General features: G+C 34.8%; 1 protein-coding gene across 9 annotated transcripts in view; it reads left to right on the top strand.

Annotated features, from left to right (window-relative positions):
• The window catches only part of SCAI (suppressor of cancer cell invasion), a 143,147-nt gene extending 125,430 nt beyond the window's left edge, over positions 1-17,717 (top strand). For all 9 annotated transcript variants that reach the window (XR_014301975.1, XR_014301976.1, XM_082695536.1 and 6 more), the window contains one exon: positions 8,563-17,717. Coding sequence is in view for 7 of the 9 variants with exons in the window: in XM_082695536.1 (XP_082551662.1) it covers positions 8,563-8,709 (147 nt within the window). In the remaining 2 variants the exon portion in view is untranslated. The remainder of the gene's footprint in view (positions 1-8,562) is intronic.

Raw genomic sequence — 17,717 nt, 5'->3', positions numbered from 1 at the left:
AATCATGTATTATTATATTTTATAAAATACACTATATTAAATAAAATTTGAATAGATCCAAAATAATATTTACAAATTATTATGTAACATATAAAGATAACCCACATAAGGCACATCTGAATACCAGTTTAAGTAGAATATTTTCGGGGCACTTGAGTGGCTCATTCATTCAGCATCTGCCTTCAGCTCAGGTCATGTTCCTAGGGTTCTGGGATTGAATCCTGCGTGGGGCTCCCTGCTCTGCGGAGAGACTGCTTCTCCCTCTCTGACTCCCCCTGCTTCTGTTCCCTCTCTCACTATGTCTCTCTCTGTCAAATAAATAAATAAAATCTTAAAAAAAAAAAAAAGAAGAAGAAGGAGAATATTTTCATTACCTTTTAGGCCTCTCCTGGATCTTCTCTCTCTTTCAAATGAAATTAAAATCCTGAATTTTATAATTATCACTTGTTTTTCTTTATAGTTTTGTTACATGTATTTCTATTCCTATACAACATGTTGATGGATCCATATTACATCTGTTCTTCTACAGCTTGCTTATTTTTACCTACTATTATATTCCTGAGATTGAGCCAAGGTAATGACAACTGTAGCTTTCACCCATTTATTTTCACTGTGCTCTAGGATTCCATTGTTTGACTGTATATCAAAAATTTCTTTTCCATTCTACTGATAATGGACATTTCTGTTGTTCCCATTATTTTATTATTACAAACAATGCCACTGTGAAATCTCCTATCAGTTACCTGGTATACATTTATAAGATTTTCTGTAGTGGAATGCGAAGTCAGATTATATAAGCATCTTTAACTAGTAATGCCAGATGTTTTGCACAGTACTTGTATCAGTTCACACTCACTAGCAGCATATAAGAGTTACTTTTGCTCTAATCTCACCAGCACTTGTTGCAGTCTTACTTTATATCACGTGAGTCTAATGGGTATAAAATAGTAGTTCATTGTGGTTTTAATTTTTATTTCTGAGGTTGCTTTTAGGTTGAGCAATTTTTCATGTCTTATTCTGTGTTCCTCTTTGTGAAGAGTATGTTCAAATCTTTTGTCCATTTTGCTTTTAAGTGATTTTTTTTTTCTGTGAATTCACATAACTACACACCACTGTTGTTGAAGTTTTAGCCATACATTTTTCATTTCTATAAGTAAAATTTGGTTCTTTTTCAAATATGCCTGAGCACTTTTTGTTTTATTTTATTTTATTTTATTTTATTTTTTTAACCTCTTCTACCTATAGAATAAGCTAGCTCTGCACCTATTCGTAAATTCACTTACCGGAGCATTTTTTAACGATTTCATTTATTTATTTGAGAGAGGGAGTGTGTGTGAATGGGGAGAGGAGGAGAGGGAAATGGAAGGAGAGAGAATCTCCAGGAGACTCTGCATTGAATGTGGAGCCTGATACAGGGCTCGGTCTCACGGCCCTGAGATCATGACCTGAGCGGAAACCAAGAATTGAATGCTTAACCAACTGAGCCACCCATGCACCCACATGCCTGAATATTTTTAAGTCTCTTGCAACTTTTAGTTTAAAAATATGACTTTTTTCCATTTTATTATGGTAACTTTAAATATGAAAGAATTGTACAGTGGATATCCATATATATGCTAGCTAGATTCTGCAGCTAATATTTTGATATATTTGCTTTGGTATGTTTGTCCATTTACCCATTCCTCTTTCCATTCGACAGTTTATTTCATTTTGTGATGCATTTTGAAATAAATGGTAGATATCAATAGATTTTTACCCCTCAACGCTTCATCGTACATAAAAATAACTACACACACACAACACACTTTTTTAAATGTAGGTTCATTTATGGTGAATTGCATAAAACTAACATGTGCCATTAGGTGAGTTTTGATAAATACATACACCTGTGTAACTCAAACCAATCAGGTTATACAACATAGCATCATTCCAAAAAATTCTCTACACTCTTTTCCAGTCAGTCCAGTACCCATTACCCCAGAGGTAATGCTATTTTTATTATTTTCACTATAGCTTAGTTTTACCTATTCATGAACTTGAATTATACAGTATGCACTCCTTTGTGTAAAGCTTCTTTGACTATGTTGTTCTGAGATTCATCCATGTTTCCTATAGAAGTAGCTCATTCCTCATTATTACTGAGTAATAGTAAGTAGTAGTCCATTGACTGAATATATCACAGTTTATTTAGGTCTTCTCCTTTTGATGAACACCTGGGCAGTTTTAAATTTTTGACTGCTATAAATAAAGTGGCTATGAACATTCTTGTACAAGTCTGCTCAGACATATGTTTTTCTTGGTCATAGAGTAGGTATGTGTTTAGTTTTATTAGAAACTGCCAGAGTGGGGCACCTGGGTGGCTCAGTGGGTTAAAGCTTCTGCCTTCAGCTCAGGTCATGATCCCAGTGTCCTGGGATTGAGCCCCACATTGGGCTCTCTGCTCTTTGGGAAGCCTGCTTCCCCCTCTCTCTGCCTGCCTCTCTGCCTACTTTTGATCTCTATCAAATAAATAAATTAAAAAAAAAAAAAAGGGAAAAATTGCCAGACTTTTCTCAGAGTATTTGTTGTACCATTTTATGTTTCCAGCAACAGTGTATCAAAGTTTCTCTGTATCCTTGCCAACATTTGGTGTTGTCAGTCTTTTAAATTTCAACCATCTTCGTGAATATTTTTTTTAAGATTTCATTTATTTATTTAAGAGGGAGAATGAGCATGAGCAGGGAGAGGGGCAGAGGGAGAACCAGAGTCCTTGCTGAGCAGGGAACCCCACATGGAACTCAATCCCAGGACCCTGGGATCACAACCCAAGCCAAAGGCAGATGCCCAACTGGCTGAGCTACCAGGTGCCCCCATCTTTGTGAATTTATAAAGTGGTATCTCATTGTAGTTTCAATTTGCATTTCACTGAATGATGTGATGTTAGACATCTTTTCATGTGCTTCTCAGCTATATTTTTTTTGCATTCTGTGGCTTTTTTCTTTAACAGTGACTTTTCTTAACAATGGCTTTTAAATTTTGGATGAAGTTCCAACTAACCAATTTTTTTGTTTTGTGGTTTGTGTTTTATCCAAGAAATGTATCATTGAAATGGTTATCCTTTTCTCATTGAATTATTTTTGTAACAATTTTGAAAATCTGACAACCATGTATGTATAGAGATATTTCTAGACTCTAAATTCTGTTCCATTGATCAGTGGCATTTTTCTACAATACACTATACTGCCTTGATTATTCCAGGTTTTTAAAAACTTAATTATTCCAGTTTTATAGTAAGTCTTAATATCCTGAAGTGTGAGTCCCCCTAAAATTTAAGTGTTTTAGTTATTCTAGGTCCTTTCTGTGTAAAATTTAGCAGCAGCTTCGCATTTTGATTGGGATTGCATTTAATCTATGTAACCAATCTGTGGAGAATTATGTATATATGTTATTGAGTTCACACATACTTAGGGTTGTTATATCTTGTTGAAATTACCCATTCATTTATGAAATGTCTATTATGCATGGCAATATTCCTTGATCTGCAATCTATTTGATTGATGTTAATATAACCATAACTGTTTTCTTCTGGTTTGTGTTTGCATGGCAAATCTGTTTTCATCCTTCCACTTTTAACCTATGGCTCTCCTTACACTCTCCTTACACTTAAAGTAGATTTCTTTTCTTTTTTTTAAGATTTTATATATTTATTTAAGAGAGTGAGCAAGAAAGAGAACACAAGCCAGGGGGTTGGGGGTTGGGGTGGGTAAGACGCAAAGAGGCAGAGGGAGAAGCAGACTCCCCACTGAGCAGAGAGCTCAACCCCAGGATCCTGGGATCATGACCTGAGCCCAAGGCAGTTGCTTAACCCACTGAGCCACCCAGGCGCCCCTAAAGTGAATTTCTTTTTAATAGCATTAGTTAGGTCCTGCTTTTTTCTTCTATTTAGTTTGCCAGTCTACTTTCATTTGATATTTTTAGTTTTGAATTAATGTTTATATTAAATGTAATTTTTAACATTGTTTGACTTAAATATACTATTATTATCTTTTTGTCCTGGCTGTGGTTTGTACCATTTTTCTTTCTCTGTTGCTTTCATCTTCATTTGAATTAATTGAGGTTTTGTTTAAAATTTTAACAACACTACTGATTTACCTCTGTTGTTTTACTTTTTAATACAACTTCAAATTTGATATAATTGTCTTCTAACAGTATACTTCCACATTCTCCCTCCCAACTCTGTGCATTTGACTTTTATGAATCCATATATACTAAATGATACTTTGTAGTTAGCATAGAATTAAACAATGATCTTTTTTTTTTTTTAATGATTTTATTTATTTGACAGAGAGAGATCACAAGTAGGCAGAGACAGGCAGAGAGAGAGAGAGGAGGAAGCAGGCTCCCCGCTGAGCAGAGAGCCTGATGCAGGACTCGATCCCAGGACCCTGAGATCATGACCTGAGCCAAAGGCAGCGGCTTAACCCACTGAGCCACCCAGGCACCCTAAACAATTATCTTTTTAAAAACTTTTAAAGTGATGGGGCACCTGGGTGGTTCAGTTGGTTAAGTGTCTGCCTTCAGCTCAGGTCATGATCTCAGGGTCCTGGGATCGAGGTCCCAGCCCCCCTTCCCCCCTATTTGGCTCCCTGCTCATCGGGGTGCCTGCTTCTCCCTCTCCCTCTGTCCCTCCCCCGACTTGTGCTCTCTCTCTCCCTATCTCAAATAAATAACTAAAATCTTTTTTTAAAATGCTAAATGAGAGAAAATCAAATATAATTACCATTTTTGGCACTCTTTATTTCTTCCTATATTTAATTTTCCATCTGCTATCATTTTTCTTACTATAAAATTTCTGTTACCATTTCTTATGGTGCAAATCTGATGGTAATTCTTTCATTATTTATTTCTCTGAAACAGTCTTTATTTCACTCTAATTTTTTTTTGAACCGTAAGTTATTTAAGAATATGTTGTTTTGTAGCTAAATATTTGAATATTGGGGCACCTGGGAGGGCTCAGTCTGTTGAGTATCTGACTCTTGATTTTGGCTTATGTCATAATCTTAGGGTTGTGAGATCAAGCCCCCCACTGGGCTTCATGCTTACGGCGGAATCTGCTTTAGAGTCTCTTCTCCCTCTCCATCTGCCCTTCCCCCTCCTCTCTATCTCTCTCAAATAATAAATACTTTTTAAAATAATAAATAAAAAATAAATATTTGAGTTATCTTTATCTTATTGACTTCTAAGTTAATTCCTTTGTGGCAGATAATATACCTTGTATGACTTAAGTCCTTTTAAGTTATTCAGATTTGTTTTATTGTTCAGATGTCATCTATCCTGGTAAATGTTACACAGACACTTGGAATAAACATACATGCTACTAATGTTATACCATCAGATGAAGAGTTTTATAAATGTCTGTTAGATCACCTTGAATTATAGTGTTGTTCATCATGGTTTTTCTATGTTTACTGATTTTCTGAATACTTGTTCTATCAATTATTGTGATGTGTAATGTGTCTTCATTTTTCTCTGGATATTTTTAAGATTTTCTCTTCTTATTAGTTCCTATAATTTGATTATGATGTACCTTGATAGGGTGTTCTTTCTTTCTTTCTTTCTTTCTTTCTTTCTTTCTTTCTTTCTTTTAATTAGAGTTCATTGATCATCTTGGATCTGTGGAATGTTTTTGGAATATTTTGTAATACTTTTGGTCATTTTTGTTCAGATATTTTTCTTCCTTCCTCAGTTTTCTCTTGGACATAGTTACGTATATATTACACAACCTGTTATTAACTTGTACATCACTTCATGTGCTCTTCATTTTTCCAAAAAATTCTTTTTCTTTCTTTCCATTTCAGTTTCCGTTGCTGTGTCTTCAAGTTCACTGATGTTTTCTTCCTTAGTGTCTAATATGCTGTCAATCCTATCCAGGTAGTTTTTCATTTCAGGAATTACATTTTTCTCATCTCTAGAAGATCTGTTTGGTTCTTTTAATATTTTTCATTTCCCTCCTAATTATGTTTTCCTTTGTGCTTTTGAATGTATGTGTAACAGCTAAAGTCTTTGTTGCCAATGCTGTATTCTCTATCATTTATAAGTTTGTGTTTATGACTTTTCCTACTGGTTTGGGTTCTAATATTCCTAATTTTTTATATATGTAGTAATTTTCTCTTAGGGTATATACATTGTGAATTTTATGATGTTGAATTCTGTACTTTGTTGTCTTTCTTTAAAGAGTATTGGACTTTATTGTAGCAGGGGTTAAATCAATTTGCAAATTCCTTTGACCTTCTTATAGCTTGTTTTTAAGCTTTTTAGAGGTAGATTTAGAGTAGTGGTAGCATACAGATGTAAGTATATTTTGGCCAAACACTAAGAGGCATAATGTTTCTGGGGTCTCTTTCATATGTCCCCTTTTTAAGAGGTGAATATTCTCCCCTCTAGGAATTGTTTGGTCAAAACTCAAACTCTCTCACCCCTGTGTGAGCAGAGAGAATTGTTCACCTTACAGTTGTCCCCCAGTAGCTCTTGTTTTTTGGATTTTTTCTTTTGTTAGGGGTGTTGAACAGTTTTTTTTTGTCTCTCCTCATAGTATTTAGTGCGTTAAAACAAGAATTTGGTCTTTATAATTTTAATGAATAATGCCTACAGGCTGAAAAAAAGTAGAAGTGATATTTGAATATATGAACTGTCATGTGAGATGCATAGGAAAGTATTAACTTATTTATCAGTGAAATTTTAAATGAGTGGCAAAATTTAGTCTATTGAAATTACCAAGGGGCACCTGGGTGGCTCAGTCAGTTAAGCGGCTGCCTTTGGCTCAGGTCATGATCCTGGGATCCTGGAATTGAGCCCCGCATCAGATTCCCTGCTCAACAGGAAGTCTGCTTCTCTCTCTCTCTCTCTCTCCCTCTTCCCCTCCCCCTGCTCATGCTTTCTCTCCCTCTCAAATAAATAAAATCTTAAAGAAAAAAAAGGGGGCGCCTGGGTGGCTCAGTCGGTTAAGTGGCTGTCTTCTGCTCAGGTCATGATCCCAGGGTCCTGGGATCGAGTTCCACCTGGGGCTCCCTGCTCAGCGGGGAGTCTTCTTCTACCTCTCCCTCTGCCTGCCACTTTGTCTACTTGTGCTTTCTCTGTCTCTGTCTGTTAAATAAATAAAATAAAATCTTTTTTAAAAAATTATCAAATAAAGAAGAATTTCCAAGTCAGAATACCTGATCTTTGAAATGGTCTCTTCTGCTTCTGTGTAATTAAAGTTTTTTTTTTTCCTTTTTCCTTTACTATTCCTCTTCTGGGTTTGGGTTTGTTTGGGGTTCCCCCCCCTTTCTGATATTATTTCTTCTTCTTCTTAGGGACTCTTTTTTCATTCTTCTAATATTATTAGAAATCTTAGCCATTTTCTCAACTTTAATATTTCTCTGCATGGATATTATATCCACCTTTACATATACTGCCTAGACCTTTCTTCTGAGATAGACCTGAATTCTTAAATTCCTTTTGAGGGGGCAGTTCTGTTTTTATTACAGTATTACTTCAGATAAAATATACCTAAAACCTAAAGCTTTATACTCTCTCCAAATATTTTCTTCTTTTACTTGTCTTTTTCTCTCAAATGGCTCCCAGACCTTTTCTTACATCATTTGTTCCTAAAATCTTACAGTCATCTTTGAAACCTCTCATCCTATAATTAATTGCCAGGGCTCATTAATTTTTAAAAATATTTTGTTTATTAGAGAGAGAGAGAGGATGAGCAGTGGAGAGGGGTAGAGGAGAGAGAGAGAAAGCAAGAGGGATGGAGAAGCAGACTCCCCACTGAGCAGGGATCCCGAAGAGGACTCAATCCCAGGACCTGGAAATCATGACCTGAGCCAAAGGTGGATGCTTAACTGACTGAGCCAACCAGGCACCCCAGCCAAGGCTCATTAATTTGACTTTTTCAGTGCTTATCATGTCTTTCTTCTCATTTTTTTTAATAAGATTTTTTTAAAGATTTTATTTATTTGAGAGAGAGAGAGAGTGAGAGCTTGAGTGGGGGAGGGTCAGAGGGAGAAGCAGACTCCCTGCTGAACAGGGAACCTGACTTGGGACTCAGTCCTGGGCCTCCAGGATCATGACCTGAGCTGAAGGCAGTTGCTCAACCAGCTGAGCCACACAGGCACCCCCGTCTTCCCTCTATTTTAATTTCTGCTGCAACATATATTTATTCATTCATTTAACAAATACTTGTTGAATTTCCACATATGCTAGGACTTTCCCCTAAGAAGTTAGAATTATATGATTTCTACAGTATAGCGGAGTACTCAAAAATGGTAAGACCCAATAAATACTTGTAAAATGACTCACTGAGTGAATATATTAGGTTGAACCATGTGAAACTGTAATTTTTTAAGGTCAAAGTAGTTAAATGTCAGTAATTTCCTATGTTCAACAAGTATACTGCTATTAAGAGTCATACTAATATGCAGAGAAATACATATTAAGTTATTCCTACTATTGTTAATGTTAACAGTAATATTATTAATGTTGTATATAATTTCTTTCATTAAACTATAAAAGTTGACTTTTCTCTCCTTTGCCTACCAGGAAACACGAAACTATCCAGAATCATATCCACAACTGCCAAGGGATGAAACAGTGGAGAACCCTCATCTCCAGAAGCACATTCTGGAATTAGCATCCATTCTGGATGTTCGAAACGTGTTCCTTGAGAGTACCATAGATGACTATTAAAACAAAATCCTCTTGTTGAAACAATTTTTCATTTGCCACAGATTTTACATGGTGCAGTTTTCTAATGTGATGACCAAGACACATAGTGGTGTTACTTAGTTTTAATTTTTTAATTTAAGGCCACCATTTTAAAAACAAACTGAAAAAATTGTTCAAACTTTTAGGGTAACTGTTTTAAAATACAGTCTTTCAAGTCTTTTAAAAAACTCAATTAATCTCGGAATTTTTACTTTTTGGTTTTGAGGTATGGCTACTTACCTCCAACATCTGTCCCTACACACAAATAGTCACTGTTCTCACCCTCAGAAGAGTAAATCATTTATTTTTATATAATGAGGAAAATCCAGCCCTTATACTTGGACCTTAAATGTGTGGATTTAAAAAAAAAATGTGTGGATTTAGAAAATTTATCATTGTTCACAAAGATGAAACTAGCCAGCATGGACTATTAAAAATCAAGAACAGGCTTTCCATAATATTTCTTTTCATTCCAACATAGTAGGTAGACAAATGTGTGATCCTTTGAAGCATAATCAAGACATTTTTTAAAAATTACTTAACTCATTAAATACTGTCATAATTTCAGAAACTGTATAGGATTGATTTGCATTTGAAAGTTAAATCTTTAATTGAAGTCTTAAGATGATAAATATCACTTGGAATGTGTGAGCCTTGTGTTATCATGAGATACACTGGCATCTTTTGCTTTCTTTATAATCTGAATGCTGGAAATGAAAAAAAAAAAAGACTTTTAAGCATTTCGGTCAAAAAATCAGATTGTTGGTTTCATAATACAATGTTTCCACAAGGAATTCTATTTAAACTCTTAATTCATGATATCAAGTTTGAAGACTATCCAGATTGAAGGCTGTGGCATATAGTACAGAGATTGTAATCTTTTTGCCTAGTTCACGTTTATGAGACGTCAAAGTCAGAGATGTTATTAATTTTAGTCAGGGGTAACTAAATTGTTATTTAACCTGAAATGGAAGTAACTTTTGCATTGACAATTTGGAAATAAGATCTTTTTAACTCTATATTTAACATTTTATATTCATGCACAAGTTTTTTTTATTATTTTAAATAGGACTCCGTATATAATACAAAGTTTTTTGTGTTTTTCTTCTCTGTCATCCGCTTCATAATTTCATAAGCATTTGTTATGATGCTTTGGGTTTTTCCCTCTTCTTTAGACTCCAAGGCATTCAAGTTCAGAAATCTATGAACCGAAAGCCCTTCTACCTAATACTCTGTACAGGCTCACATTCTACCTCTGGTGGTCCCAGGGGAAATAAGGTGATTGCTTTTGGTGCCTCTTTCCTGTGTCCATAGGGAAGTTTTACTGTAACATTTTTACTTTGGTTTTCATTTCGGGCATAGGGTATTATTTGGGTCTAAGTTATTCATATACCTGTTCCAGTTTGCTAATTTTTCATCTGAAGTCTTGAAATTACTGTTCTTGGATTTAGGGGACTTCGTGGCATTTCATTCATTCTTTTCTTCATTGTTTTTGTTTGTTCTTTTAACCATTATTTCAGAAAGCTTTAGAAGACTTGTCCTGGAGGGAGATTTTTTTTGCCTGATGGGTTTTTTTTTTTAATCAGATAAAGACTGCTTTTCTTTTTCTTGATATCTTTATAAACTTAATGGCTTTCCTTTCATAACCATGTTCACCTGGGTTACAGCAATAGGTTGACCTCTTATTTCAGTCCCCTTGAATTTCTCTGCCAGTAATGTACCTGACCTCATGTATTTTCCTCTCCCCTGACGCTTAAAATAATATTTATCTTCCTGAGCTTTATTCTCACCTATTTAGTGTAAAGAACACTGGTCTGAGAACTAGGAGACCTGAGTTGTAATCCTGCCTTTCTTGGTAACTAGCTTTATGCCCTTTGGCAAGTGTCTTCATGTTTCTGTTTTATTATATTCTTTCTCATCTGTAGAATGAAGGCATTAGCCCAAGGTCCCGTCCAGTTGTATGGTTCTATAATTGCAATCTTGATTTCCCGCCCCCTGCCACCTGGAAAACCAGTTCCCCTAAGTTTAGCATGGGCGTTTTCTTTTCTAAGTCATATTTAATTTGTTTTTGTCCACAAATATATCTGAGTCTCAGTTATTTAGAAGCTAATCGGGTGAAGAAATTTGAGCTTTTGTGGTTAGAAACATGTTTGTCCAAGAACAAGGGGTCTTAGAAATTACAAGGAGGGTTTAGATGATGACATTGTTCTTGAGCTGATAGTAGTGTAATTTCTTTTTGGTAGTTAAAAATCTAAAGTGAGCCAAAGCGATCTTGAATCTTTAAGAAAGGAAAACTGGGCTAGAAAATTCTAAACCATTGTTTCATTCATGCCTTCAGAATGTGCACTGAACAACTATACTCCAGATTTTGTTTCCAGACATTGAGAAAGCAAATGAATTGGACGTAAAAATCCTTGTCTTCACGAAGCTTATATTTTAGTAGGAGGAGTCAGGCCATAAGCATAATAAGAAAATTTGTTAGAGAGTTGTAAGTTGTATGAAGAAAGTTTAGAACATGGTAAGGGAAAGGTTTTCATTGTTTTGGGGTGAAGAACAGTGTGTAAGTGAGTGATCAGGGTAGGCCTTATTGAGAAGACTACATTTGTGCAAATTCTTCATGTTCCTTTCTTTTTTTTTTTTTTTACTTTTTATTATGAAAATTTTAAGCATGTGTAGCATTTAGTGAACTATCCTGTATCCATCACCAAGCTTCTACATTTTAAGACATTACTTTAAGCAAAAACGAAGACATGTAAAAGGACAATCACTCATGGGTATTAGCAAAGAATCTCTTTTTTCAATGCATACCACTCTTCTTTATATATCTAAAAATATTAAGCCCCTTATTTATTTAATTTTAGAATTCATAGAAATTTAAACATTGGAACTAAAAACAAAGCAAAGCAATGGGGAAAAGCACTTCTTTGTTTTCAAATTGCACAACCTCCCCCTGGAGATTCTGATACAGTCTCTCGCCTCCCTTAAGAATCACTGCAAACAGAACAAGGTATAGGATTGCAAGAAGTCCCTTACACACAAAACAGTGTTAAGCACAATTGAATTATTTTCTCTTTGTTCACCTGTGTATTTCTGAAGTTGGCAAAGCAGCTATTTTCCCTGTTTCTCAGAAGAGAAAGCTCAGACCCCAAAACACTGTACATTTATTTATAGTAGCAGAGCTAGAACTAAAACTCACATCTCCTAACCTCAGCCCAGTCTTTCTGGTAGCTCAGGTTGCTTTCTATAATGAACAGGAAAGGAATAATTAGAAATTTCTATTTTGGCACAAAAGGTTAGGGTATTTTTAAAGTAATCAAATATTGAAACCAGGAAATCCATCAGCCCAGCAAATTTTTATTTATTAATTTTAAGAAATCCCCGAGTCAGACACTTTAACCTTTATTCCAGCCAGGATATATTTTTTGTATATGTGTGTGTGTTTTCCTCCTAGGAAGTGGTGCTCTCAAAACCCCTCAAAGCACAGAGAATTTATTGTACCCTTTATATTTTTACCAAGTTGAAGTGTTTTGAAATTATAAAAGCAAAGTGCAATCTAGTCATGACTGAAATTTTCCTGATACAGGATCTGGGTTTATTTTTTATTTACTTGTGGCTATTGCCCTTTATTTCTTCTTGTAATAGAATTCGCTGAAATAGATTAGGTGGCAGTTGTACTGAATCCCATTGAGGAAAACAGAAAAGCATCCAGTCTGATTTATGTGTCAATTTGTGGTGCTTTCTTTAGCATTCTTCTCCCAAGTTTAATCTCTAACCTGTGTGACTTCGTAATTTTCTGTCTCTTAAAAGGGGTTTGGACTCAGTTGAAAGATCTTGTACTTAGTTATACATGAAGTCTTGTAATCAGCCTGATATATAGAGAATATTCTGGAGTGGAAATAGAGTAAGGTGCCAAGGGTCAGCAATCGTGGCTACTGCCAGTGATTCAGAACCACCTCCCTACCCTAAGTGAGTAAAGAGATTTGATATGAATATGAATGGTATGAATTTCCGGTGATATTTTAGATGTATGTGTTCCTGTGTGTGTTTGGAGAGTATAAAGGGTATTTACACGGAGGGCTCTTTTGTTGACCTTATTTATTTGAAAATCTTATTTTATTTGTGATCGCATGTGTATATTTTTGTGATGCTAAATGCAATCTCTGTGTATACTTCTTTTGTATATATGTACATATTTGTAAATACATTGGTATGCAGTATGTGTATATTATATACCCATACCTACTGTGGGCTGAATTTATTTGAGTTCTGTGAGGACATCATGGCGGCATTGGCCGTGCAGCTGTAATTAGTTTGTGGCTGTGTCTCATTCATGAGCCCCTATTCTGAGGGGCTTGTGTTTGGGAAAAATTGGCTAATTTGAAGTTGGAATTAGGATGTGAAAATATTAACAGAAAGCAGGATATTCTTAGCTTTAAAATCATCTGCCAATTTCCATGTAAATGGACGAGAAATTAGTGATATAAGCCTGAAAACCCTTAGTGTGAGACTGGGACACCAGCGGGTTCTTAAGGTCTGTTAGTCCTTTATTTTCTTGACCCTTAGTTGAGTAGTAGTATTGAATAGTATTTATACTGAGAACTAAGGGAAAAAGTTACTTTGATCACATTTCAAAACAGATAGGAAAATGTCCATTAAGTAGAGAAATCTGTTGGTAGTTGCCATGTCAATACCTGATACTAAGTTTTAATTTTGGAACAGTGTTTTTCACCTATGTGTCTCGTTTTATAGCTGTCTCTGTGAGGCAGGAAAAGGGGCATCAGCAGAGGAAAGCTGTACCTAGATGGGGTCAGATTTAATAAGGAACAGGAGATGATTAATCTGTATATTTGCAGCCGCTGTGATGAATTTAGTCCTGTCTTGGCGTTTCAGACTACAGATTTTTCTTATTGGAGTCGCATATCAAAGAGGAGTAGGTTCATCTGAGGAAATGCTTCTAGTGAATAAAATGCCTCCAGTTGCATTTCTTTGTCTCTATGAGACCACTTGTGTTCTGCAAATTGATGATATATTCACACATGAAATAGAATTCTTAATATTAGGTGCATGGTGTGCTATCAAGTCTGGGCCTCCGAACCTCTACCAAGGATGATGGGTGGGGGAGGATATTCTCTTAGAGGACAGTGACTATATGCAGTGCCAGTGTATGTACACGGAATATCTCAGAGTCTCAGTGTTTGGTTACTCCTGTTTCCACCTGGCACGTGTATTTGCACGGACGAGGTTAGGAGATGTATAGTAAACGCTAGAACACATTCACGAAAAAATTAAGTAGAGGTTATTTTTGCATGATAAAATATAACTTCAAAACAACTGTTTACCCCATTATTTTTCAGACGATTACATCTGTGTGATAGAATATTACATTAGTCAGAAGTCGGTTTTACCACCCAACAAATGTTTATTTGCCTCTTCATTGTATTTTTAATAAGAAGCCAGCTATTCATTAACACCTCTCAGTTACAGTATTAAATTTTTTAAAAAGTTGTAATTGCCTTTTTTGGTAAGTAAATATGAAAATCTGGTAATGTACTGTTTCTGAAAAATCAGTGAAAATGTCCGTAGTATCTGACATTCTGTTGTTTTAGTAACCAAATCATTCATTGCCATCGGAGAGTAGCACAGCAGATGTTATGCTATTTAAAATTCATAGAACTGACTCAGGCTCAGTATGGACATTAGTTGGAGGAAAGGAGCGGCAGTAAGAAGTGAGATTGACATTGTGAATATGACTTCTCTTTCTAACAGTTGCAAAGTCAATTACTTTGCAGTTAAATGAGGTAAGAATTGCTTAGAAAACCAAACCTTTCCCCCATTCTGTACTTTATTTCTGTTTGTGCTGCACCTCCCAGTCATTTTGAACACTGTGACCCCTTTACCTTACAGTAAATAAATAAATAAATACATAAGGCAATTCATCTTCCTCAAACTAAAATTTTAGAACATGGTATTACACTGTGTTCCAGCTTCACTGAGTTTTTGAACAGAAACTTATTAAGCATGCCTTGTGTTTAAGGAAAAATAATTGATGTGTGAATGGACTCAATCACCTATTGAAGGGAAGGGTGTCAGGTTAATGTAGGGGGACATACCCTTAAATTGGGTAAAGATAAATGTATTAAATTAAGTGTAACTGACTTGTTGGTGCCATAGAAACATTTCCTTTGGAAGTTTGTAAATATGAAATGTTTTCTTAAGCTAAAATTGGTATTTTTCACTTATTAGTTTGGTGTAACTTTTGAGAATTCCATTTCTGTATAATACTAATCACGGAACACCATTTTTTAATTTAAAAAATATTTTTTGTTAATTTCTTTCATGTTTTCTTTAACGTTATTTCTTATCAAACTACTCTAAGCAGTGTGATTTTTTTTAAGCAGTGTGATTTTTTAAAAACATTTGAACAGTAGATTCAGTTTTTTGCTTTTTTTTTTTTTTAAGATTTTATTTATTTATTTGACAGAGATCACAAGTAGGCAAAGAGGCAGGTGTGGTGGGAGGGGGGAAGCAGGCTCTCCCCGGGCAGAGAGCCTGATGCAGGCCTCCATCCCAGGACCTGAGACCATGACCAGAGCCAAAGGCAGAGGCTTAACCCACTGAGCCACCCAGGCGCCCCTAGATTCAATTTTTTAATAGTAAGAAGTACTTTTTGTTAATTCTGCAGTCCAGATTCACTTAAGCCTGAATTTGGTCATAAAACATACTATTATTAAGAATATTTTCCTATTTTGGTGAACATTTCCAGTCTATATCCTAAGACAATCATCTTTTTAGGTGTAGTATTGTTTATTAAGACATTGGTAATTTCAGGGTTCAGAGTTCTACACTTAATGATAGGCTTACGGAATGAAAGTTAATAGAGTGATTCTATTATATTCAGAATGAGATAGGGAATTATAGCTAGCTTTCCAATAGGTCTGCAGTAAGCAGTATTTAAATTTTTCTATCACTAGTATTATTTTCTCTTTTTAAGCTATTGTGAATATCCAGTTGTCTGTGATGAAAATTAGGATTTGTGAACATTAAAATTGGACCCCTAAGTTTTCTCAAAACATCAAATCAGTATGATAAACCATTATAAATTGTGAAATGATAATATATGATAATCCCAAGTAAATACTTACAAACTATAGAAAAATAACCACTGCATTTTAAAAAATTTTATTCCTTCCCTCCTTTGCATGTTATGATTTTTTCCTAAATTGTGTGTTGTGATGTACTAAAAATCTGCAGGAAAACAATTGCTTAGAATGTTAGAGGATAATAAGAATTTTTATTATTTCCTGAAGAATGAGGGGTTTGGTTTTGTTTTGTTGGTTTTTTTTTTTTTTTTTTTTTTTTTTTAGCTCTTGGCTATCTTATTAAAAATAACTTTTAATGGTCAGTAAAATATTTTAGGACTTCATGTTCATACTTTTTATAGTTATCTGGATACATTCCTTTTGCCACATAGACCATATGGCTAGTTCTACAATGATTTGTTTGTTTTTAATAAACCTTGCTGTTCAACAATCAATTGAGTCTTACATTTTAGAGACTTCTTCCAGTTGAGGTGGATAGAACTTAGATAATAGGAAAGGCAGATACAATGTCCTAACATTTTCACAGTAGAGCTTATAAGTGAAGGAAATTATCCAAATAGGTTATCTTCATTGTGTAGCACCAGTACAAATAGTAATTTGAATCAGAGGAAGCAGTTATAAATCATTTCTTACTTTGCTCTAAAGATTATTGTCATTTCAGGCCACATTATTATATTCTCTGGGGAATTTCCATTGTAAGGTTGAATATCCGTTTTCTTTATTCACATCATCACTAAAGCTGATCACATAGGACTTAAAATAAGTTTGATCTTTCTCCCTGAAAATAATGGTGAACCTATTGTCTATATTATGGATATTAGACATAAATGCACTTGTTTCAATCATAGCAGAAATTACATTTGGAGAATACAATTACTTGATTTTGTAGTGGTGTGAAATACTTTTTAAAAGTTGTGCTCGTCTGTAACTGAAATGTTATAGAATTGTAACACTATAGGGATTATAGAGTTATATTTATTAGCTCTCAAGAGATTGAAGCACAATAATTTTCATGTAACAGTTCTTATCCAAGTGCTGCTAATCTGTGTGCAAATAATGAAGCTATTTGGTTGCCTATCTAGCTATTCACAAATCACTGTAATCCTTGAAACTTTGTCTTGTTGCTCATTTGTACTAAATTTGGGGTATTGTGGGTTAATATTTTAGATCAAAATCTGTCAACTCAGCTCTGTGAGACAGCAAACCATTTGGATTCATTAGTTATCAGTAGAATAAATTTTAAAGGGGCTATTTACTACCAATAACTAAGGGGAAAATTATTTTGTCAATATCATTTGACTTCAACATTTGTGGTATTGTGAAAGTCTTACTCGTGTTTCTGAATTGCTTAAGCCATACATACTCTTAAGGATGTTTTCCTGTTGTGTTTTTTTTCAGCCTTTTTCTGCTTTGTCTGTTACAGTTAATACTTCATAGATTTTAGAAACTCAGAAGTTATTGAAACGTTTTATTTTCTTGAGTTCATCACTTTTGACTCTTGTATGATATGTGATTTGTCATAAAGGATAGCAAGCCTTTCACTAACTACTTCACTAAATGAATTTCAGAGTAAACACTGTGATTCCACAGGTGGATTCTGTAGGCCCTTCTTTCCAATGTTTTCTTGTGTTATGGTGCCTGCCACCTTAAGGGCACTTAAATGGTAGAGGATGGAAAGTTAAACGTTGTTTTGATGTTTATTGAATAGCAAGATTACAGAACATTTGATTTTTGTTGTCCGTGTATTGAAAACATTTTTGCATTGATAAATGTTCTCTAGGAATGTGACTACATTCATCAGGTGTGAACTCTTGTAAATGAATTTTGTATCTTGAATCCACGTGTATATTAAGTGTATCATCAATATAAAAATAAACATTATTTGCTTAA

The sequence above is a fragment of the Mustela nivalis genome, assembly GCF_964662115.1.
Source record: "Mustela nivalis genome assembly, chromosome: 13".
In the NCBI taxonomy this organism is placed as follows: Eukaryota; Metazoa; Chordata; class Mammalia; order Carnivora; family Mustelidae; genus Mustela; species Mustela nivalis.
The sequence above is the reverse complement of the archived record's forward strand: the minus strand, read 5'-3'. Positions and strand labels throughout refer to the sequence as shown.